This window comes from Paroedura picta, chromosome 6 (genome assembly GCF_049243985.1).
Source record: "Paroedura picta isolate Pp20150507F chromosome 6, Ppicta_v3.0, whole genome shotgun sequence".
NCBI lineage: Eukaryota > Metazoa > Chordata > Lepidosauria > Squamata > Gekkonidae > Paroedura > Paroedura picta.
The window spans coordinates 16,094,490-16,119,463 of NC_135374.1; the positions used below are offsets into that span (position 1 = coordinate 16,094,490).

Below are 24,974 nucleotides of genomic sequence, written 5' to 3' on the forward strand. Positions count from 1 at the left end.
CAACACCTTTCACTTGATCTGGAATTCAGCTGGCAAGAGCTTCAGTTTCTGACCTGGAGAGCCAGGTTTGATTCCCCATTCCTCCACATGCAGCCAGCTGGGTGACCTTGAGCTAGTCACTGTCCTGACAGAGCTATCCTTACAGAGCAGTTCTTACAGTGTGTGTAATGTGAGGAGAGGAAGGGAAGGTGTTAGCCAGTTTGAGACTCCTTTGGGTAGCAAAAGGCTGGATACAAAAACTAACTCCTCCTCCTCCTTCAATTATCATCATCATAATAATAGCCAAATGCTCATTCTTATTTATGTTATTATATACTTCTAACCAGGCCGTTTTACAATAGGGGTAAAACATCTAAAATTAGTATAAAAATGTTGTGCCTGTAGACCTGCCAAGGACTGAGCTTGAGGTCCGAGGCAGGATCGTATCCTGAGGCTTGATCCTGACTGCCTGAGGCTTGATCCTGAGCCAGTTTGGTGTAGTGATTAGGAGTGCGGACTTCTAATCTGGCATGCCAGGTTCGATTTTGCGCTCCCCCACATGCAGCCAGCTGGGTGACCTTGGGCTCACCACAGCACTGATAAAACTGTTCTGACCGAGCAGTGATATCAGCGCTCTCTCAGCATCACCCAGAACCAACTATTCTTCCTTATATAAATTGGGGTTTTTGGAGGGTATTGTGTCTGTAGACCTGCTGAGGTCTGAGTTTACAGTGTAATTGACCAACATGCGGCTAAACCCCGTCTGCCAGATTAAATCAAAACTGACCAGTAGTACGCACTGGCAGGAAGATCCCTTGTTTGCTTGTGTAGATAAGTTGGGAGCTTTCAGGGGGTTGTTGGTTCAATTCAGCCCTTCTTGTACCACAATTGGGCCCTAACAAACAGCTCCAATCACCACCGATGTCCGTGTCCACCCCTGAACCCACTGATTTAACAAGGGGTTCTCCAGTTCACATTTTGCCTCTTTTACCCTTGTGCAGAGGTCACAATAAAGAACTGAAATGATCTCCCAGCATCCTGGTCTCTAATTTTAGCGCTTCCCAAGCGAGCACAGTGTCCTGGTCTCTGAACCCACAGATCTGACAAAAACACAGATTCAAAGAACATTAAAGCAGATTAAACCATCGCCAGCTCAGATCTGATGGGAAATGCTCTAAAGCAGGGGTAGTCAAACTGCGGCCCTCCAGATGTCCATGGACTACAATTCCCAGAAGCCCCTGCCAGCATTCGCTGGCAGGGGCTCCTGGGAATTGTAGTCCATGGACATCTGGAGGGCCGCAGTTTGACTACCCCTGCTCTAAAGCCAGTTGGCTGAGACCTCAATCTTCTTCGTGAGTAAAAAAAGACGCGGAACCATCGCTCTTGGCCCGGGTTCTCCGGGGGACAGAAAACGCGGGGACCCCGCAGCCCTGGCTGGAGGCGAGCGCGTTTCCATGGTGACCGGCGGAGCGTCTTGCTTTCGATTAGCGACGATGTCTGCCTGCGGGGACGAGGCGTCTCGGCCGCGATACACCTTCCACCACCTCCCCCAGAAAAGCTTTCCATCGCTGGGAAGCCGGGAGACTCGGGACCTCCTGCTCAAGTGGTGCGCGGCGGAGGAGAAAATGGGGGCTGCAATGGAGGATCCTCCGGGAGGGCGGCGAGGCTGGGGTGGGAAGAGCTGCAGCCGGAGGTCTGTCAAATGCAGGGAGGCAGCGGGTGCATGGCTGGGAGGGGTGGCCAAACTGTGGCTCTCCAGATGTCCATGGACTACAATCCCCATGATCCCCTGCCAGGAGCATGCTGGCAGGGGCTCATGGGTATTGTAGTCCAGGAAAATCTGGAGCGCTAGTTTGGCCATCCCCTCCCTTCCTGTAAAAACCCAGCAGCTAATTCATAATTTATATTTTAAAAAGCACTTTTGTAAAAAATTTAAAATGCCTCTGTGATCATCTCTGCTGCACATTTACTATGTCTTGAAATGGCGACCAGATGTGCTCTTTCTAGAAGACGTGGCCTCTTATTTTGTATCTCTCCTTTGTTGGGATCTTTTTAAAAGAAACTGACAAAAATGCCCTCTTTGGGAATTGGAAGGGACATAAACCTCTTGTCTATAGAGAGCCAGTTTGGTGTAGTGTTTAGGAGTGTGGACTTCTAATCTGGCGTGCCAGGTTCGATTCTGCACTCCCCCACATGCAGCCAGCTGGGTGACCTTGGGCTCACCACGGCACTGATAAAACTGTTCTGACCGAGCAGTGATATCAGCACGCTCTCAGCCTCACCCACCCCACAGGGTGTCTGTTGTGGGGAGAGGAATGGGGAGGCGACTGTAAGTCGCTTTGAGCCTCCTTCGGGTACAGAACAGTGGCATATAAGAACCAACTCTTCTTCTTCTTCTATAGCAAACTCATACCAGTCCTGGGAGGCAGCAGCAAGGGAAGGCTTTGGCCTCTCTGCCCTGTTCAATCAGTCCTCCAGGGCAACTGGCTGTCCACTGTGTGAAAAAGTATGCTGAACTAGATGAACCAGTGGGCTAATCCTGCAGGCTATACTTACATTCTTACAATTACATCAATTCGTACCAACACTTTACTGGTGTTAGAGTGCTTGTTTACTCAGAAGTAAATCTCACTGAATTCCATGGGGCTTACTCACAGGTAAGCATCCTTAAGATTGCAGTAAGTACAGTAAGTGGTCACAGAAGAAAAATGATATTTCTTTCCGTTGGCAGCTCCTTGTGCTTCATGAGATGTCGCTCCAGAGGGCCTCTAGATCTTAGGAGGAGATTAGGTGGTTCAAGAATCTGCTGATGGACTGGAGAAACTTAAAGAGTTGTCAGTGTGTGAATTGCACACCCTGTTAGTTGAGATCCAAGCCTTTGTAGAGATGTGTTCTAAATTCAGTCCTCTTAACCTTTCCCGTTCAACTCTCTGCCTACCCAGGCTTCAGAAAAGTTACAATGTCAGATGTGAGACACTATTGAATTTCTCTGTTGACTTCTCAAAGAGCTCTAAGTTTACAATCAGATTAACAATTCAAAATATTAAAAGATATCAAAATAGACTTTTAACTACTAATCAAAGAAGTCTGCAGCAAAAAACAAAAATCAGTTAACAAACTGTTTTAGCAGATCTCTCCAAGTTTGTTGAAATAAAACGAACCATTTGTACTGTTTTTTTCAGAACCTGCAGGTTATGGCTTTGATGGGCCTTTCCTGGGATACAGTTCTACAAAACAGGGGTCATAAATCTTTGTCTTTTTTTTGTTTCTTTTTGAACTGTATACATGCACACTTGTATATTCTTAATTCACATCATATATTTTTGCCTGCACAGATATGTGAGTAAATTGCCATGAGCCAAACCCCGAAATACTATGTTTGTTGTTTGGCCCAGAGTTTGAATTACGCCTCCCATTTATCCAGCCCCAGTTTCCCATTCCTGAAGAATTGAGAAGCAGGTGGGGAAAAATGGATTCCATCGAGCAGTGGTTCTCAATCTTCCTAATGTCACGATCCTATTTGAGTCTCCGAGGCCATAGCCAGCAGCGGCAGCACGGTGGCCGCAGCAGTGGCTGGGGTGGTGGTGGGCAGTGGCCTTGGTGACCCCTGGGAAAAGGGTTGATCGACCCCCATAGGAGTCGTGACCCCCAGATTGAGAACCGCTGCCATAGAGTAATGCTCTAGGAATTTCCCCTATGGTCTACAATAGAGGCAGCACAAAATATCGTCTGGAAAGAACCCTTGTTTAAATTAGGGTTCCCAAATGACCTGGAGGAAAAAAAATGTCCTGCCTCTTGAATAGGGGGTTAATGTGTAGTAATAAGCAAGGAGGTAAATAATACCACCTGGTATTATCAGCTTTTGACATGTAGTCTTGGTGAGCTCGATTAATTGTCTGTAATAATAGAATGAATAATATGCCTTAGGTCTTGCAAGAAACATTTTTATCCCAGGTATGCTGTTTTCTGTGTTAGTTTTTATTTTGTATGTACGCCCTGGAAAAAGTATGGTTTCCCCACCTGTATTCAGAAAGCCATACAGTGGATTCCATCATGTAATTCTGTGGCATATATAGACCAAACTTATTATTTTTGCATTCTTTTTGTTCTCTGCAGGTCTATGGATGGCAGAATCACAGCACAGGCTTTCAGCTTTGATCAGAATTTCCAAAGCGACCAACAGGAGGAATTCTTTATGGTAGTTACGCAAATACTATGTCATTTCTAGTATGACAATGGTGTACCCTGACCTGGATGGCCCAGGCAAGCCAGATAACCATCTGATCTCAGCTAAGCAGGGCCAACCCCAGTTACTTCTTGGATGGGAGACTAACAAGGAAGTCCAGAGTTGCTTAACAGAGGGAGGCCTCCGTGCCTCTCTAGCCTTGAAAATGCTACAGGGTCACTGTGTCAGCTGTAACTTGATGGCACTTTCCACTGCCACATGACAACTCTGTATATTTCGTTCACAGGAGTGCTTCTGCTAGTCATTCCCATGGTGGAAAACTGTAACATGGGAAGATTTATATTCCACTGTACTGGTTTGCTGAGGAACAGCTGTCAGGACTTTCTGATTATGAATAAGCATGGATATACATTCTGCATTTCACTCTCCTTTATTAGAATGCCTTGCAAGGGTATCTTCATGACTGAAAACCTTAATATGGGAAGCAGTTCTAGATTTCAGACTTTTCCAAGGGGAAAAGGCTCAGGAGCTGGAGTCACCTTCCTGACATATCTATAAAACCTCATTCAGCAGCAATCTGTTCAATCAATTAATCGTGTTTGCTTTGCACTTCTAGGACTTTTTTAACTATCCAGATGTTAACAGCAATTTGAAAATGCTTTCAGCCTCGGGAGAATGGACTACATTAAGTAAGTAGTGTATATTTGGGAGAGGTTTCTCTTTTCCTTTTGAGATGATCATTTTTCTCTTCTACAGTATGATCCATATTTATATCTTCTGAATAATTGCAAAAAAGAAAACATTAACTTTTACCAGCTGGTAAGAGGTATTAACACGTTTGGATTATCAGTTGTTCAGAATGCTTTATCTGTGCTTGACTGTTTTATTTTAGCGATTTGTGCTACAGATTTTGGTATTATGTCAGAAAATAGTATCTATGTTGTTTTCTAAAAAGCTGTAGTATGAATGCCTCTGCCCCCCCTCTTCCTCCCTCCCAACAGTAATCTACCAAGTCTCCTGTACCTGTTGTATTATTGTTTTATTATTATTGTTAAATGCTATCCAGTTACTTGTTATTATAATTAGTTATATGTAATCTCTGTATAGTTTCCTTCAGTTTCATATAAACCGCCCTGAGCCTTCGAGGAGGGAGGTATATAAATGTGAAAATAAATAAATAAACAAATAAATAAATAAATAAATAAATGCTTGTGATGCTAACATAGCATTTCAATAATGTTCTGGTGATTTTTTCTCTCATGCTATGTTTTTTTCCCTTGGTAATGAAATCCTCTGCAATTTGATTCCTGCATTATCTAAACCCAATAATACACTTAGGAACACCCACTTCCTAACGGTGATGGACTTTCTGCCATTTACCTGTAAGCCATTGGTTATGTTTGTTGTGAGTTTCTTAGATATATCCTTTTGGGTTCCTTTGGGAGGCAGTTTCCTGAGCCTTCGGGGAGGGCGGTATATAAATCTAAATAAATAAATAAATAAATAAATAAATAAATAAATAAATAAATAAATAAATAAATAAATAAATAAATAAATAAATAAATAAATGTCTGTAGCCCCGCCCCAGGGATTGCGCTATAAGAGGCAGGGGTGACTGGCGGACGAGAGCAAGGCTGTGGTCAATGTGGTGGCCACGAAGCCTGTGTGAGCAGCAGCAGCAAAGCCTCCATGCGTGGAGGCGGCGGCTGTGAGGAGGCAGCGAAGCTTCCGTGGGCGGAGGTGGCAGCCTCAAAGCCTCCATGGGCGGAGGTGGCGGCTGCCGCAAAGCCTCTATGGATGGAGGCAGTGGCCATGCAGCCTCCATGGGAAAAGGTGGCTGCCACAAAGCCTCTGTGAGCAGGGAGGTGTGGTAGCAGGCCTGGCCTGCAAGAGTTAAGTAGGGGGGAGGGGAAAGTCTGGGTGTGTGTCTGGGGGAGGGACCAGGGAGTACGTCAGAGGTGGGTGGAATAGGGAGAAAGAGTGTTTGTGTGTGAGTGAGAGAGGGGGGAGGGACCAAGGTATGTGTTCCACTTACCTTGTGAGAGTTGGGCTGTCACTAATTTTTTCACACAGGGTGTGAGTAATGTACAGAGTTCACTGCGAAAGGATATAGTGAAGGCCACTGTTGGTTGCTTACTTTAAAAAAGGACTGCAGTTGAATAGGCTAGCAAAAGGTATTAGCTAAAATAAATTTCCCAGAGGAAATGTTGAATCCTGTTTTCTTGTGTCAGTCTGTCAGTCAAATTTATCGTGTATAGCCAAAGGCCGTTGCAGATATACAAAGAAGCAATTGTTCGTCTCGACAACAATACAGTTTCAAGAGCTGTTTTCTTGTGTGTGGAGGGGATGACAGAAGAACCTAAGAAGAGCTCTGCTGGATCAGTCCAATGGTCCATCTAGTCCAGCATCCTGTCTCATACAGTAGCCAACCTGTTCCTCTGAATGGCCAACAACAGGGCATAGAGGCCAAGTCTTCTCCTGATGTTGCCATCTGGCTCTGGGATTCTGAGGTTTAGTGTCCCTGAATGTGGAAGTTCTCCTCAGTCACCATGGTAAGTAGCCATAGATAGACTGATCCTCCAGGTATCTATCTCCTCCCCTCTTAAAGCTGTTTATTCTGTGACCATAATTACAGCCTCTGGCAGCAAACCCCACAGTTTAACCACTCTCTATGTAAAGAAGTATTTCCTTTTGTCCATCTTGCATCTACTACACACCAGCTTCATTGGATGCCCTGGTATTTGGGGAGAGGAGGAAAAATGTCTCTCTGTCCACTCTCTCCACCCATTCATAATTTTATAAACCTCTTATCATGGACCCCTTAGTCATCTCTTTTCTAAACTGAAATGCCCCAGACTCTACAACCTTTCCTCACAAGGAAGTGCTCCAGCCCCATGATCATCTTGGCTGTCTTCTTCTGTATTTTTCCCAGCTCTACAATGTCCGTTTAGAGATTCTAGAACTGGACACGGTATTCTCAATAAGGCCTCACCATAGATCTATAACTACACTGCATTCATGTCCCACTGGTGGGCTTTCCAGAGGCATCTGGTTGATCGCTCTGAGAAACAGGAACAGATGTGATCTCCCTGTGATCCGGCAGGGCTCTTCTTATCTTTTCAGTCTCTAGAAAGCTGGTTTGAAGGGCCTCTGGAGCTGCTCTCCAGCAGAGTCTTCACCCCATCGCCAGGGCTGCTGATTAGATAAAATGAAGAGCCTGGCCTGGGCTTGACAAGTGTCACTTGTGACTTTAGCAGCAGCATGATCAGCAGACATCAGTCGGTGAAGCATTTCACAGTCTGGCAATAAGGACTGTAATGGGCATGTGTATGCAGGGCAAGAGATCCTACAGGCCCAGGAAGACAAGCCGGTAAAAAAAAGGGAAAGAAAAAAGAAAGTCATCTTTATCCACTGCATCTACAATCAGCTTTGCACTCTTGTACGTGCTCAAGCATACCCACATTTTGGCTTCAGAGGTGTTTGTAAATGTTTAAATGTAGTCTTTTGCTGTGGGGTTGGCTCCATATGAAGATGGATAGAGTCTTTTATATTGTTTTCTTTGAATCAGTGATTCCTAGCTAGGTACTACTGAAAAAGTATTCTGTTCTGGCCATTTATCAAATACCCATTTATAATGGGAATGAGAACAAAAGAATGTGTCCACTCTTTCTTCATTTGTTTCTTACAAGTTATTTATTTACTGCATGACCATAAGGTCCTCCAAATAGTTTAGAATATTAAAAAAAAAAGCAGTGGTATGTATTCTGACATGCATTTCTCCCCAATGGCACAGTGTTTTTGTTTGTGAAAGAAGGGGCATTGATTTCTACTGAATTCCCTATTATATTGTGGAATTGAACTATGCCCCCCTTCTTTTCTGGATGGTGCACTGACACCCAGGGGAAAAAGTTCTGGCAAAAAATGTGTCCCCTCCCCCAAGCTGTGGAAATTTTGGGAAGGCCACCATTTTCTTCCTCTCATCTGTTTCCCATTACTCTTCTTGAAGGAGCTCAGAGCGGTGTTTAACCTATTTATTTTTATTTATTTATTGGTTTGGCTTCTATATCCCCCCCCCACTTGATAACTAGGGGCGGTATACATGGAACACAGAAACTAGAAAATACATTTTAACATTTGTAACCATTTGAGATAAGTAGTAAATGACGTATAACAGATCACAAAGAACAGCCTAAGAGATGAGGGGATACGTGGTCATCAGTATTGCAGTTTCCTGGTAGCTGGATTGGAGTTGGGTCCTTGGTGCTGATCTTATCCAAAAGCCTGGCAGAAGAGCTCCATTTTGCAGGCCCTACAGAACTGCTTGAGTTCTGATAGGGCCCTGATCTTGTTGGGGAACTCCTTGCACCAGGTTGGGGCCGCCTTCGATAAGGCTGATTGGTACTGACTTATCCAAGGTTATCCAGGGAGTGGAACTACACACAATGGAGAGCACAGAGTTGCCCCTGAAAATGGTAGCCTCATATTATGTCTTGCTTCTTCCTCAGTAATTTCTAGTTGCAATTCCCTGTGTCTTCACACCACACATTCTTAAATCCCAGTGAGAAAAGGTGGAGTATAAATAATGTAAATAGATAAATAAATGTTGTGTCATTGACTGCCACTGCTAGAGGCAGGGAAATGCAAACTGGGTTATGTTCAAATGACCATGAGCAATGTTGAAATTTGCAAAGCCAGACTTGCCTGTCTCTTCCCTCCTGCTGCCTCCCTGCTGAGTGCTCCCCCCCCTAGTCAGCAGTGGAAGGAGAGAACAGGCAAAAGTTGCATAAATGCATAAGTGAATTAAAGCAATATATTAGATTTATAGCATGTTGTCCTTCAAAGCATAGATCAACCGGACAGGCTTTACCTGTTAACTAAAAGATGATAAGGCAGATGCCAGGCAAGTTGCTAGGCAGATTGGACTAGGGAGGTGATTCCATAAATTCGTCACCCCAGAAAAGGTCCTTGCTCCATTTGAATGCAGAGAGGTGTCTATAAAAGCCTCTGATACAGCCTTCATAATCATAAAAGGATCTGCAGTCCTTTGCTTTAGGATGCTTTGGGCTGATCCTGCGTAGAGCAGGGGGTTGGACTAGATGGCCTGTATGGCCCCTTCCAACTCTATAATTCTATGATTCTATGATTCTAAGATGCCCTGGTCTGAAATCATCTAGGGTGGCCTTTCTCAACTTTTTTTTTTTTTTTACCATTGAGAACCCCCTGAAACATTCTTCAGGCTTTGAGAAACCCCGGGAGTGGCACGATTGTGCCGTTTCTGGTTGGGAAACATAGCTGTGTACAAGCCCAGCTGGGGCCTTGCTCCTTCCCACCCCATCTTGGCCCATCATTGGCAATTTTGGGAGGAGAGGGGTAGTTGACATGACCATATGTGGTTATATCACCCAATAAATGTTTAATACCAGTTTTCCACAGGGCCTGACAGACGGAGCTCTTCTGCCAGGCGTACAGTTGAGGCCAGGGCAGAGCCCGGGTTCCATCTTAGATCCCTAATCCATTGGCCAGCTTTCCCCCCCCCCTCCTTTTTCTCCTCTCTCTTATGGAACTAATGTTCGACCTCTCTTTGAACAAGCGGGAGAAGCTATAGGACAGAACGCCATCTTTCTTATTGTAATAATGGGTATGGGGTTTTTATTGTGATTTTTATCATTTTCATATCAGCATATAAACCCAATAAATGGATGGATGGATGGATGGATGGATGGATGGATGGATGGATGGATGGATGGATGGATGGATGGATGGATGGATGAATGAATGAATGAATGAATGAATGAATATTAACTTCCAGAAACTCAGGAAACCCTTTCAGGGTCCTCAAGAAACCCCAGAGTTTCATGAAAGCCTGATCTCTGGGATCATCTAGGGATTTAGAGGTCTAAGGCTGTTGAAACAGGCATTTCTTGTAATGTCCAGTTTCCTTGGAGGTAGGAGAAACTTGCCTTTGGGCTAGCCCCTGCCTTCTCCACAATGTCTAATTCTTCCTTGTGATTCAGCTGGAAGTTGAACCTGGGTTTTCAACAGAAGTGTTCCAATCTATGAAGACTTCCCAAAATTGTTTAAAATGTGCTTCTGTATTAGCCCACGCTTAGATCTCTGAAAATATAACCTTCTGACCTCATGTCAAAATGGCTCCTCTTATTCCGTCTGCCTTGTCTGCCTTTCTGCCTTATCTTTCAGATACCAGTGTGAAGAAAGTTGAAGCGAAGAATATTCTGTGTACCAAAGTCTCCATGTCGTTTTTTGACCGACTATACTGTGAAGGGGTTGTTCGAGAAAATGGGTATATTGTCAAGTGTTTTGATGAATACCGTGATGAGATTCTAATTGCTGATGAGCTAAGAAAGGTCAGTACAGGCTGAAACATAGTTTAATTTCCAGCCAGTATCCGCACCTTGTTTAGCATTGCCCAGTGGTTTTCATTATCCGTCCGTATTTTCCACTGTTGTTGCTGTTGTCAGCCATTCAGTTGTGTCTGATTCCTGGCAATCCCATGGCACAGCTGTCTCCATGATCCCTGATCCTGCCCTGCCCCCCTCAGCCATGCAACGTTCTGTCCAGTGTCCATCCTGATCACATCCAACCGCTGCGCCCTTTGTTTTTTTTTCCACTGACCAATTCTAGCATAATTGCTTTCTCCATTGAGTTGGATTGCAGGATATAGCCAAACTAAGTGAACTGGAGTTTCATGATTTTGCCTACCGGTGATATACCAGAATTTCTGCACTGTAGTATTTCCTTGTTTGTGACTTTTGCTGTCCACGGAACCCGCAGAAACCTTCTCCAACACAGAGTTCAAATGAACTGATTCTTCTGTAGTTTGATTTTTTTTTCATCGGCCAACTTTCACAACCATAAATGGCTAATGGAAATATGATAGATCGTACTAATCTACATTTGGGAGTCAGGCTTCTGTCCTTGCTTTTCCAAGTTTGGTTGAAGCTTGTAATTGCTGAGTGACCCAGAGCAATTCAACGTTTTATTTCCATACTGCAATCGCCACTCACAACAATTTGTGATCCACATTCTATCTCTTCACCATAAATTGTTATAGTGACATGTCTGTTTTTGCAGTGGTCATTATTTTTGTCTTTTCAGAGTTTAAGAAAAGTCCAAATTCCTTTCATACTTCATTGACCTTTGTAACCAGCTGTTCTAGGCCTTCCTTAGTTTCTGACAGAAGGGTAGTGTCATCAACGTACCAAATATTATTCCTCCAATCTTAATTCCAGTGTTTGATTCTTAATATCTCTCATGATGATCTCAGCATACAAGTTAAGCAGGAAGGGGGAAAGAATACAACCAGTGTCTCTTAAAAGAGAAGAAGGAAATTCCACCTTTGAAAAAGAGGGACGTCATTCAAAACACAGATATATTTTAGCTTACCAGGAAGAAGTTGCTTTGTACCCAACATCAGGGTTTCTTTAATCAGGTTATGTATGTATCTTCTTTCCACAAACAAAGTGTGGCTTGCTCACTCGCTCAATTCTCCTTTGTTTCTACAGACCTTGTCCAATATGACTTTTGTCCACACAAGTTCTATGATCACCAGCCTAAGCCTTTTGGGATGGTCAAAAGGGAACCTTCCTTCCCCTCCCCCAGCAGTGTAAAGAGCAGTAACACTGGGGTTTCCCTTTGGAAAGACTACATTTATGGATTTTCTTTAGGGTGAATCCAAAGGTTTTACTCTGTTAGCAATGGAGCTGGCCTTCACCACCAGGAGCTTTCTGCTGGACCAAGGCGCCTTTGTTTGGTGGAAGAGGCCTATTTCTAGAAATGTGACCCCCCCAAAAAAAAAAATCAGGAGAGAAGAAAAAGTATTTAATTTTTTCCCCCTTGATGACGTTCCATTAGAAAAACTTGAAATTTTGGAAGGAACTGAAAGAACTTTGAATTATTTTCTAATTTGGAATGGAGGAAATGCTTTTAAAGATGAGGTTTTACACATTAAAAATATGTAGACTGAAGATCTTTATGTATGGCCTTGAGTCGTGGTACTTCCTGTGTATACTTGTCGACATATACAACCCACATTCAAGGATATACTTATTGTTAAAATGTGACTAATTTTGTCCTCAATTAATCTCCTACAAGTGGAGACTTGCAAGAAGCTTGTAGGGAAGATGCATCCCGTTCACCTCTGTCTTTGTTCCCTTCCCTCTCATCACTTCTCAAATAATTTTCCAGCCCCTTTCTCCCCCTCCCCTTCCCTGACAATTTTACCCACAGCACTTTCTCTCCCCTTTTCTATCAATCTCCCCCTATACTTCTCTCCCCACACCTCCTTTGACAATTCTCTTCCCCTCCCTTCTCTAATATCCCCTCATCTCTCTGTCTCCCCTCCCCTCCATCCCTCCCCTGTAGTTGAAGTCTGGCTGATTAGAAACCAGGAGGGTGGAATTTTAAAAGGAGAACTGGGTCAGCAACTATAGAGGCCTGTGAGTGTACAAAGAGTCTCCATCACATTCCGGTCTCTGTACCTGGCTGAGCTGTCCTTTAAAAACTTTCTCCCGGCTTCTAGTCAGTCAGACTGTGGGAAGAAGCAGGATGAGAGCTGGGGTGAGGGGAGAATGACAACCCCCCCCCCTACTCTAGTGTTGCTTCTCCCTGAAGTCTGATCAGTTATAAGCCAGGAGACCGTTTTAAAAGGGCAGCTGTATGAATGACATTCATAAAGTAGCATGAGCCTCTCACAGCAAAAATGGGCCCTCGATTATACTGCATATATTTCAATACCCCTTCCCCAGTTTCAATTACTTTCCAGGTAGGAGGTAGAGGAGAATGATTTTTCCCTCTTGGAAGTCTTCTTCTTGCATCAGTTGCACACTCCCCCATCAATGGAATGCAACTGAGGAGCTCTCTCGCTGGCCATGCGCCCTCACCTTTGAGGTTGTAACCTGCAAGTCTAATCAGCTCACGAGATTGCCAAATCTTGCCAAATTAAACACCTTAATTCACTCAAAGATTCCAGGTACTGTGCCTTCACACCTGCCTGGTGGCTCATATCTATTAGAATCAAGTGGCTCCGTTAAAGATCTTTTTTTGATGAAAAGATAACTACATACAAATTGATTATCAGATGCATTGTATCTGGCAATGCTGTTAAAAAAAAACAGAAGAGCAGCATTAGCAGCTTGGTTGAGGTCAACCCGAACCACCACCTCCCATCTCCCCCCCCCCCGACCTCCCTCTTACAGCAATCATTGCAGACCCGCCCAACCCACTGGGCCATCAGTACGCATTGATTTAATGTTCTATTCTATAATGTTGTTTATTGTTATCACTGTATTATTATAATAAATTGAGTTATCGGTCTGCTTCCTGTTTTATGTAAACCGCCCTGAGCCTTTGGGGAGGGTGGTATATAAATACAATAATAAATAAATAAATAAATAAACAAATCACTGTTTCTATTCAATGTAAGTTTTGAACTATTTTACACATTTTCCATTTTATATCCTTCCCTGTCTCACAATAGGTACTTCTTTTGGAAGATACAGATCACTATGATCTATTCAGCTATTTGGATCGTGAGGAGTTTCTCTTCTGTCTTTTTAAGCACCTTTGCCTTGGAGGAACTCTTTGTCAATATGAAGAGGATCTTGGTCCATACTTAGAAACAACAAAGGCTCTATATAAAGATCTAGTGAGGTAAACCTGTCCTGCAACGAATCTGAATTTTGGACATGCATGCAATGTGAAGCAGTAATAAAATGCCATCAAAATTTCTGGTCTCCCTATCTGCTGACCTGCTGACTACCAGGAGTCCATTTTATGCCGCCCCTCTTTCACTAGAGAGGAGGCAGCGGCCCTTCTTGAATTTTTTAACCTTTATTGTTTGGATTTTAGGATCTTAGATGTCAATTTTATTGTTTTATTGTGTTTGCATTGATTGTTGTTAGCTGCCCTGAGCCCTTGGGGAAGAGCAGCATACAAGGGGGAGGGCGGTATATAAATGTGAAATAAACAAACAAACAAATAAATATAGGCAATAATCATATTTTTTTTTAATTCTGATTTTCTAGAATTGAATGTGCATGCAACTATTAGCAAAGCTTCATTTAAGTAGGTTAAAGATTGCTTGGTTTAGCTCAGTTTTTAAGGTATTTGAATTGGAACCTCAATGCTACACTTTGTCAGCAATTAAAAATTTTATTTCACTACTCTCTATTCAGCTGGCAATCCAGTTTTCAAGTAATCATGAAATAATTAGTGGCTTCTTTTTTAGTGTCATGACCTGGGAGCTTTGAACGCCATTATGAAATCTTAGATCTGACCAGAAATAAACGGAATTAGACTGAAAAAAACATTGTATGGTCAGTGTAAGGTGATGTCAAGTCACAACTGACTTATGCCTAACTCTATAAGGCAGTGGTCCCCAACCTTTTTTCAGGCCATGGACCGGGGAGGGGGGGGGAGAGGGAAGTGTGCCCGCCAGCACGCCAGTCACATCTCCCCCGCCCGCAGCGCGGCGCTCACTCCCGGTGCAGCAAGCGCCATGCTGTGGGGGGGAGGGAGGCATGCCCACTGGCGCCTCCCCCCCCCACTGCAGCCTAGTACCAAGGGCTCCACGGCCGGTACCAGTCGTGGCCCAGGGGTTGGGGAACACCGCTATAAGGTTTTCAAGGCAAGAGAACTAACAGAGGTGGTTTGCCATTGCTTGCTTCTGCTTCTGCTTATCACCCTAGATTTTTAAAGTGGTCTCTTGTCCATTTTTTAAAGTGGTCTCCCATCTTTGAGATCCTTTTCTTCCCCATTTCCTGATGTAGAACTCTGTATTCCTATTAGCTACTCTTATTTTCCTTTAAGATCGAGTTTGATTTTGCATTCTGTCATCTCTGAAGCTGTCAGTCTACTCAGAGATTCTTTTTTCATCCGATGTACCTATCTCAAACTATATAATGTAAATTTTAAACTAATTGAAAATGAGTTTAAACTCATTTAAAATGACCTCAGGCTGAGAGGTCAAACCTACCAAGGGTTTGTCACTGTTTGTTAAAATGCTGCTCTAGCTGATATGTTATTGTTATTTGTTATATTGATATCTGTTAAATTGTTATTGTTATATTGATATTGTTCTATGTAAATGTTCTATATGTTTTATGTAAACCGCCTAGAGCTGTAGGGAAGGGCGATAGAAAAATCTAAATAAATAAATAAATTTAAGTGTCTGCATTAAACACTGCTTTATGTTTTCTGTCTTTCAGTGTTCAAAAGGATCCTGAAACGAAAGAAATTAATATAGTATCTACTGTTTTTAAAGTCTCTGCCTATGTAAGTATCTCACTGAAGCAAAAGAATTACTTTAAAGTATTGTCAGGTATTTTAAAGTGAAAGAATATTCATAGAGACTCATTTCAGTAAGCAAATATATTTTAAGGCTAAGCACTTTAAAATCTCACATCCTTAACTTTGGCTGGATCTTTTTAAATTTTCTGTGGCGTTGCGTCCTAGTTTTTTTGGCAGATAGTTATTTTTTCCCCCTCTCATGACCACCTTTGCGTTTTAAAATGACATTTCAACATTGAGAATGCTATGAGGATTTCTGTGCTTGAAGGCATAGTTCTGTGAGAGCTCGCACAGCCCCACCTACCTCACAGGGTGCCTATTGTGGGGAAAGGTGTTTGGGACTCCTTTGGATAGTGAAAAGCAGGGTGTTAAAAACAAAACAGCTCTTCTCCTCAGAAACAAAGCTGGCTTATTACTGTACTCACCACTCCCTCCTCCTCCTCCTTCTCCTTCTCACATGCAATAAGAAGGTGGCGATGGATGCCGCCACAGATTTTGTTAGTCTTTAAGGTGCTGCTGGACTCTTCTGATTTCAGTGGGCCTAGGCAAATAACTCTCCATAGGAGTGCATGCAAGGCACTTTGACCTAATAGCGTAGCTTCAAATGAGTAGCCGGGTTGGTCTGAAGTAGCACAATAAAACCAGAGTCCAGTAGCTCCTTTAAGACCAACAAAGATTTATTCAAGGCGTGAGCTTTCGAGTGCAAGCAGATAGTCTGACGAAGAGCGCTTGCACTCGAAAGCTCACACTTTGAATAAATCTTTGTTGGTCTTAAAGGTGCTACTGGACTCTGGTTTTATTGTGCTAATAGCGTAGTGAATTTGACCGCCATTTTTACTTGACAGTAAGGTGGATTCCATACTGTTTTACTTGGATGTGAGTCTGAGTTCCATGGGATTTCGTTCCAGGTATAGGACTGCACCCTGTGCTGTATAATGTGCATAACATAATATGTTCCCTTCAAGTGGGTAGCCGTGTTGGTCTGAAGTAGCGCAATAAAATCAGAGTCCAGTAGCACCTTTAAGACCAACAAGGATTTGGTGGCAGTCATAGGTTGGATACATACTTTTCTTGGATGCTTTAGGATGCTTAGGGCTGATCCTGCGTTGAGCAGGGGGTTGGACTAGATGGCCTGTGTGGTCCCTTCCAACTCTATGATTCTATGATTCTATGATTTATTCACGCCCTAAATAAATCCTTGTTGGTCTTAAAGGTGCTACTGGACTCTGATTTTATTATAATCCACTGACACAAGCACCTTCCAAATTTCTTACATGGATTTAATCAGGTAGTCTTTCAACAGATCCGAAAATCCATTAAATGAAGCAATCACATTTCTACACAGTTTTATTTTCTGCAGTGTTTTGTTTTTACCGATTTGCTTTTTCGGCAACCCTCAAACCGGGTAACCCAGAAGCTCCAGGCTCAATAGGATTAGTCAGACATACAAGTGAAAGAAAAGCTGTCATGGTCATTCTAGTAGTTGAGAACCCGAGTTCCACTGCGAACCAGTTTAACAGGTGGCAGCGTAATTGGTCTACTAACTTGATGATTCACCATGTTGACAGATAACAAAACTCTCACAGATTTTTGCTGTGGATGACCTAAGGCAGGGGTAGTCAACCTGTGGTCCTCCAGATGTCCATTTGCTGGCAGGGGCTCATGGGAATTGTAGTCCATGGACATCTGGAGGACCACAAATTGACTACCCCTGACCTAAGGACCTAAGCCGTTGCTCACAATGCAATCCTGAGCAGCCTCATCCATCCATCCATCCATCCATCCATCCATCCATCCATCCATCCATCCATCCATCCATCCATCCATCCATCCATCCATCCATCCATCCATCCATCCATATATCGCCGCTCTCAAAGACTTACGGCGGTGTACAATAAAATGATAAAAACACGGAACCCTTAAAATCCCCAGCACATTAAGACACATTAAAGATGGCTATGGGTTGGATAGCCATCTCCTCCCCCACCAGTGCAGCTAGCAGTCCGGAGCTTTTTCCTTAAGAGCGGGGGACCTGATCTCACCAGCCCTAGGGGATCCCCTGATGGTAATTCCAGGACCTCAACCTACACCTGGTGGAAGAGCTCCGTCTTAGAGGCCCTGTAGAAAGCTGATAACTCTGGCAGGGCCCTTGGCTCTTCCCAATCCATTGAAGCCAATGATCTTAGAAGGGCATCAGTCTACCTAGGGCCTACCTTTCAGTACAGTACACTGACTAAGAGCCCCTCTCCAAGATCTCTGAGAGGTCTGTCTACCTGCTTTGTGATCCTTACTGTGATTGAATCTCTGATCTTCTGATGCCCTTGTGAACTATGGGATCTCCACTCTGAATAATCTTATATGTTTTCTTCCTAAGACACTGGCCCCCAAACATTCCCTATTAATCATACCATGGATGGATAGTGGTTTGGGGGCCAGTGTCTTAGGAGGAAAATTTAAGAAGAAAAATACGGCCTTGGCTACTTCCTGGAAACTGATACCCTAGAGTTCCTGATGAGACCTTATTTTTCTTTTAAATTTTGTTCCCCCGGATGATCGTGCCCCCACCTCCTTGATCCCAGGTTCTGCCCACTGATCAGCTGAGCTGGCAAGGGGTGGAGGTCTCCCACCGTAAGTGGGCAAATGGGAACCCAAATACCAAGTCTGACCACTTACCTGCTCATCCTACCTGCTTTTTAAAATAAGCTGAGCTGCCACAGAGTGCACCTGTGGCCTTCTGGACGTAAACCGTGTTCCCCATAGTTCAGCTCAGGTCACATGTCAGATTACTGCTTCCCCATGCAGGAATACTGGAGTCTGCATTTGCAAAAAACCTGCTTTACAGCTCGTTTCTAAGGCTTTGTAAATTGGCCTTCATTAGTAGACTGTGAAATCTCATTGGCTTTCAGATTGACAGTCCAATTCATTATAACTAATGGCAATATTTCCCCTGCTTTAAGAAGGCCAAGGAATTGCTACCAGGCAGCCCCAGCCCACGAATAACTGAAGTTCCTGGATTTCACCCAGTGGTAAATCAGTTGGAATGTAACTTAATCAGTGATAGGTGTGGTTCAGAACAGTAGTCATAATAACTTGAGGCTCAAAAGATTTTGCTGATGGGAGATTTCAAAATAAAGAAAGGAACCAAAAGTGCTATCAAATGCCATCAAAGACTTGTCTGCAAGGCTCTTTTTGGACTATATCTGTAGAACTGCTTTTGGCAGCTCTGAGGTAAACAAAGGCAGTTTCACCAAGGCAGAAAACTAGGCACAATCATTCTGGAGTAAGTTGTATTTTAGTAAAATGTTCTTCAGAGTGAACCTGCTTAGGATCAGGCTATAAGCTATGTAAGGCAAGCTGGTATAATTATACCAGAACTAAACCCTGCCTAGTAGGCAACTCACATCTTCTACAATCATCACCGGATTAAATGACATTTCTACAAAGTCCAGAGCTAAAATGATCTGGCATTGGCGTCATTAAATCAACCGAGTGTCAAACACTTAACACCTGTTAAAAGGGACAGATAGTGGAACAGATTCTATTCTTAACTAGAGTATACGGAGTCTAAATACTGCGAAGGGGACGCAAATGGACTTAGCCATTATCTTTCAATCGCTCCAATGAGAACTGCCTCTGAGACAGCTAAAATAAATCACATTACCCAACTGGCTTTTCTGGAGGTTAAGATGGTGCATGTCTTGGATCAGCTGCATTGTGGAAGTAAGACATTTTAAATTTCATACAGTGCTTTCCCAAAACAAATAGTTGGAAGCCACCTGCTGGATATACCACTGAATGTGGACACTTTATTATTATTTATTAATCATTATCCTGAAAGCAGTCACCTCTGAAACACCTACAGAGTGCTTTACGATCATTCTGCCACCCTTGAAACAACCTTATGGTGCCATCCTAAGTAGAATTACACCTGTTTAGGGGACAAGGATCGGGATATAAATTTGATTAAGAGTCATAACTCTCCAACCTTCACATCAGATATGACACTGCGTTTAGCTAAAAATTATAGAGATTTCCTATTTGTCTGCTCTGTCTAAACCTTTTGAAAAGATTAGCTTGAATTCCTCTTCTGATTTGCTGGCTAGTTTTTTTGCCCCCCCCCCCCCAGCATTTGGCCATTAGGTTTCTTTTAAACATACACACACACAGTCTGTCCCCTGCCTCTCCTCGGCAGCTTTTTAAAAACCAAGATAGAATTCACGGATTCGAGTAAATTAACGTGATACAACTTATCCTGTGCAAACACCGGGTCATGTCTGACCCTTGGGGTGACGCCCTCTAGCGTTTTCATGGCAGACTCAATACGGGGTGGTTTGCCAGTGCCTTCCCCAGTCATTACCATTTACCCCCCCCCCCCCCAGCAAGCTGGGTACTCATTTTACCGACCTTGGAAGGATGGAAGGCTGAGTCAACCTTGAGCCGGCTGCTGGGATCGAACTCCCAGCCTCATGGGCAGAGCTTCAGACTGCATGTCTGCTGCCTTACCACTCTGCGCCACAAGAAGCTCTTTCGATACAACGTACTGTTGTCATTTTAGCCACTCTCATTTCTAGTGAGAATCTAATTTCCTGGGTCGCTACAAGTTTCTCACTAAGTCAACAATGGCTACGTTCCTGACTTTTTAACTTCCTTGTATAATGGACCATGGAGCATGATGAAGGTCTGCTGTTTCACATCTGTTGAAAATGCATCTTTTTTGGACTCAAATGTGCCCAAAGTCCTCTGGGCCTTTTATCTTCAGCTGGAAACCTCAAAGAGGCAAATGCCTTTCTCAAGAATAGCTGTGACTAAGCAGACAAATGATTGCCCTTTAACATGTGCGGTTTTGAAATGTTACGGCCATGGGGGCCACTGAGATGTCCTCATCGCGGCTAAGGCAAGCTGCATTTCGGCACCCGTAGTTTCAAACAAAACACGGACCTAGTTTGCAGCTGCATTTGAATGTAGCAAATCAGACCAAACAGGTCTGACCGCTCTGGTCAGCAACATCTGAAGCCACCCCAGCCTAAGGAGCCTTTCTCTGTGACTCTCCATTTAGTCTGATTTAGCAACCAGGGCCACACAGGAAAAAAAAATGCCCCGAATTCACCTGAGAAAGGAGGAATAACACCGACCTGTTTGTAATTTGCAGAATTCATAAAATAATGGTATGTCGTTCATGAGAAAAAGTGGGGCAGAGAGTGAGATTGTAGGCTGGGGAGGCTGACTGCCATCAGAAAAAAAGAGAGAGAGAAGATAGATTCAACTGATTGGAGGAATAGAAGGCTGGCTAGCAATTCAGGGCTGGCCTACACAATACAAAGATCTCGTGGGCCCACAGCTCACTTCTTCAGCTAGATCTGTGATGGAAAATCAGACTGGCAACTCTACTCCTGCCGAATAAAATTTTCCAATTTTGGGTTGGGAAGCACCTGGAGACATTGAGGGTGGAGCTGGGGCGGGTGGACTTTGGGGTGGGAAAGGACTTCCATGAAGTATAATGTTATGGAATCTTTAGTTTATTTTATATTATTTATTACATTTATATACTGCCCTCCCCGAAGGCTCAGGGCGGTTTACAGGAAACAGGAAAAAGATACAGGTAACATCATAGATGGTAACAACAGGTGATAACAACAATAACATTATAACAATAACATTAACACGATAACAACCATAACATTAGAGAATGATGGAACTGCAAAACAGCCTCAGCTCAACTCTTACTGAGACCCAGAGGTCTCAGTGGTCACCTGCTAATGGAAGGCCTTGGGGGAGGGAGGTGTTACAAATTTTTGGCTCTGTGAAAAAGGCCTTTTCTCAGGTTACTGTCCATCTAGCTTCAGATAGCCAGGGTACCCACAGCAGGTCTTCTGAAGACGACAGGTAGGTTTGTATAGGAGGAGGTGTTGCTTAAGGTACTTAATGATCTACGCCATGTTGATCACTGTACGATCCACAGACTGGACCAACAAAAATATGTTAATGCAATGTATGCATTCTTTCATAGGGCAAAGTTGTGATGGCAGCAATGGTTTGCGTGAACGTTTTAAATATTCACCCGCCGGTAAACCAGGTTAAGAGCCAGTGCATCAGTTTAATTTGGGGTAGCCTTTTGCCATGCAAATCGTTATCCGAGTATAAAGGATACGATATGCTCTCCAAGTTTTAATTAAATTAAAGCTTTTGTAAACAACAGGGCCAGAACTTTTCAACGGGGATTGAAGCAATGCACAATAATAGAGCAATGCAAAGAAAGTAATTTGTAAAAGTGAAGAGAGATGAGGTTCCTAATAGGAATGGGCATGAACCTAAAAATTCCAGTTTGGTGTTTGGGGCAATTAAGTCCAAAATGCCCTGAACTGGCCAGTTGGTATCCCCCATTCTCGCAAACACAGCAAGCCACAACCAGGAGAAGGTGGTGGTGGTGGTGGGGGGGGGGGGGTTACATGGCTGGCAGCTATTTAACCTGGCTGTTTCACTTGCTCCCACTTTGAAGCAGGGGGGAAGGAGAAAACAAGCCAAAAGGGTTTAGTGGCTGGGGCAGGAGTGCACCTTCCCCAGATATTGGTTAAGGCCCTTAAGGGGCTCCAAACAGAGCCACGTTCATGCCAAATTTTGGCTCATGGATTGATTTGTACCATCCCTAGTTCCCAATCCCTAAAAAGCTAAAACAATATTTTATAGAGAATTGAGAAATGGGGAACGGTTGGGGGAGCTTGATGTTTTTAGCCTGGAGAGGAGAGGACTGAGAGGGGATGTGATAACCATATTCAAGTATTTAAAAGGGTGCCATATAGAGGATGGAGCAGAGTTGTTCTCTCTTGCTCCAGAGGGACAGACCAGAACCAATGAGATCAAATTATTTCAAAAGAAATTCCAGGGATTACACTCCGGCATTTGGACAAAAATTCTTATGATAGGAGCCCAGATACCAGAGTGTCACCTGGCCAGCGCAGTGTGATGACATCCCTTATGGGTCACATTGGAAATGAAATACACACCTTGCTATATTGTTGGCTGGGCTTCCCTCTCACACTTCGTAAGACCCTCCACCACCCCCCTCCCAGGAGGGACCTAGCAACCCTAGTCTGCAGCATAAAACCATACCATTGGAAGGTGCGTTAGAGCAGAGGTAGTCAACCTGTGGTCCTCCAGATGTTCATGGACCACAATTCCCATGAGCCCCTGCCAGAAACCGCTGGCAGGGGCTCATGGGAATTGTAGTCCACGCACATCTGGAGGACCACAGGTTGACTACCCCTGCCTTAGAGCATGGATACCACAGCAGTTCCGAATGGCTGATTGTGATGGTGTGATGCTTGTAGGCTGAAGATGAGTGTAAGCAGGGCTGCCTCGTCTATCACAGCATTGTGGTAGTGGGCACTACATGTTCAAGAGCAGTCCCAGATAGCAGAGTGACCTCCTGCTCATGCGGAGGGACATCAGTTTCCCATCATTCAGTCCTAGTTCTTATGGGGTGTTCTTTTATGCCCCTTAAAGAAATAACCCTGGCCAGAGTAGTTTACGCTAAAGGAATTGCACTCCACAGCACCATATACAACCTACGCCATACATTAAACTCATTGTTAATACCATTGAAATGGAACCAAGCAACCAACAGCATCAGACTAGCCCGTCAGCAAGAACACAGCAAACCGGTTAACGAGGAAACTGGCAAAGACATAAAGGTGGTCTTGGCTGGAACAGTCTTTTGACTAAGCTTCCCCATAACTTTGAGCCAATATATATTGTTTAAATTCTTTGAAGAAGAATAGATCATAGCAAAGGACTAGATCATCAACAAATACCAAGTTGGAAAAACAGCCACTGATGAAAATGCCACTTTGAAAACGGTTTAAATCTGGAGGCCGTTTTGGTTGTTCTATGACGATTAAAAGAAGAGATAAGACATTTCTATTTATTGTCAAATTGTTTAAGTGTTAATTAAAGCCTAGGTTAGGGTCTTTCTTCCGTTATGGTTTTTGGATACTAACAAGACCCCACTGGGGTTATTCCATGAACTCATGCTAACACAGCAGGCTGCATTATGACCGAATCTACAGACTACAGAGCTCAGAATTGTCTCTAGGATCTTTCACATCACCGACTCCCTGGTCATTTAAACTGGAGATGTCGGAGATTGAACCGGAGACCTTCTGTGTACCAAGCAGGTGTCCCCAGTTTGCATCACTCTACTCATGGGCGTATAAGTACTGCAGCATGGTGGCGTAACATTTTATTACGCACCTTTCTAGTTTGTAAGTTTTTTTATAGACCTCAGTGACATTTCCCTTCTTTGCCTTTCATCAGTTCCATTTGTAATGAGCAAAATGCATTTGGCCGCCATCCCACGCAGAGGCAGTAGAGATTGTTTATAAGCCAACCTATATCAGACAGGTGAAGGAGATGAAGAAATGTGTTTTAATAAGTCTCAATGCTTTTCTTCCTAGGATGTTCACGGCCTTTGCTATCCCTCATCCAGCAGGCACGAGCAAACTTTTGCCTACTTGATCATCAACCCTTTAAAGAGACACGTCTACGTCTTGTATCACTCATTTGGGACCACTGTCTTCTGAAATTGACCGATTTAAGAAGTGCTGAATTAGCAGATGGACTTTTAAAAAACATGCCTTTGTTAGGATCTCATGTCTTAGCAATCCACGAGACTGTCGATTTCATACACTTACCGTTTTTATTGATTTGCATTCGTGTTTTAATACATGTATTCCCACCAGCAATTGGGGAAAAGCTGTGCTGCTACTGGATTGACTAACGCATCTTCTTCGTCATCGTCTTTTTCCTTAATTCACATATTTTAGATACCTTTTAGATCATTTTTTTTAATGTAACCTTTCCGAAACCTGTTCAAAGCACAATTGTGAGAAGTCCTTTTCACTAACAGCAATTGCTTCCCGGAGCCACAAGGGCAGGCCGTGTATATATAAATCCACTTATAAAATAATAAGTAAATAAAATGTAGACAACTGGTCAGTCTGGGGTTTCCACAGCAGCCCTGAGCCTGTTTACCGTTTCTTCGTATTCCTGTGGGGGAGAGCTGCAACTTCATTCTTGCTCCCCTCCGCATTTCCTTTTGGAAATCTCAGAGAGAGAGAGAGAGAGAGAGGGAGAGAGAGAGAGAGAGATTCTCTGCAGCTCTCAGGAGTGAAAGCATGAAAGCATTAATGGGCGGTCGGGGGGCAAATTCTCACCCAGTTCCCAGAGGACCCCCCCCTTCGTTTCAGAGACGGGGCTGCAAGTGGAGGCGCAATCGCCAGTGGCCCGAGCAAGGAAGAGCTTTCCTTCTGCACCCGCCGCCGCTGCAAATGCACCGCGAAGCCACTTTGCAGCCCGCAGGGGTTGAAGGGGGGGGGGTCTCAATGCACCTCCCCTCCGTCCGCTGCCCGGCTTCCAGGGTGGTGGGGGGGGGGCATGGAAGTTACGTCGAGGATTGGGAGGCCTGCTCCTTCCCCCTCCTCCAACCTCTCCCTGGCCAGCCCGGGCT

At 43.9% G+C, this 24,974-nt stretch overlaps 2 protein-coding genes across 5 annotated transcripts in view; one reads left to right on the plus strand and one right to left on the minus strand.

Annotated features, from left to right (window-relative positions):
• LOC143839468 (uncharacterized) overlaps nt 1-24,974 on the minus strand; it is a 197,554-nt gene that overhangs the window by 151,919 nt on the left and 20,661 nt on the right. The gene's annotated exons all lie outside the window — the stretch shown is intronic.
• Nucleotides 1,344-24,464, plus strand: CFAP300 (cilia and flagella associated protein 300). Of its 2 annotated transcripts, none has more exons than XM_077341516.1 (7): nt 1,344-1,672; nt 4,096-4,177; nt 4,782-4,854; nt 10,364-10,530; nt 13,662-13,834; nt 15,391-15,457; nt 23,923-24,464. In XM_077341516.1, exons 1-7 carry the CDS (start codon nt 1,434-1,436, stop codon nt 24,046-24,048), a joined length of 927 nt encoding a protein of 308 aa, XP_077197631.1. In that variant the 5' UTR covers nt 1,344-1,433; the 3' UTR covers nt 24,049-24,464. The 2 variants fall into 2 exon arrangements, with proteins under 2 accessions (XP_077197631.1, XP_077197633.1); XM_077341518.1 differs by having other exon boundaries at nt 1,352-1,585.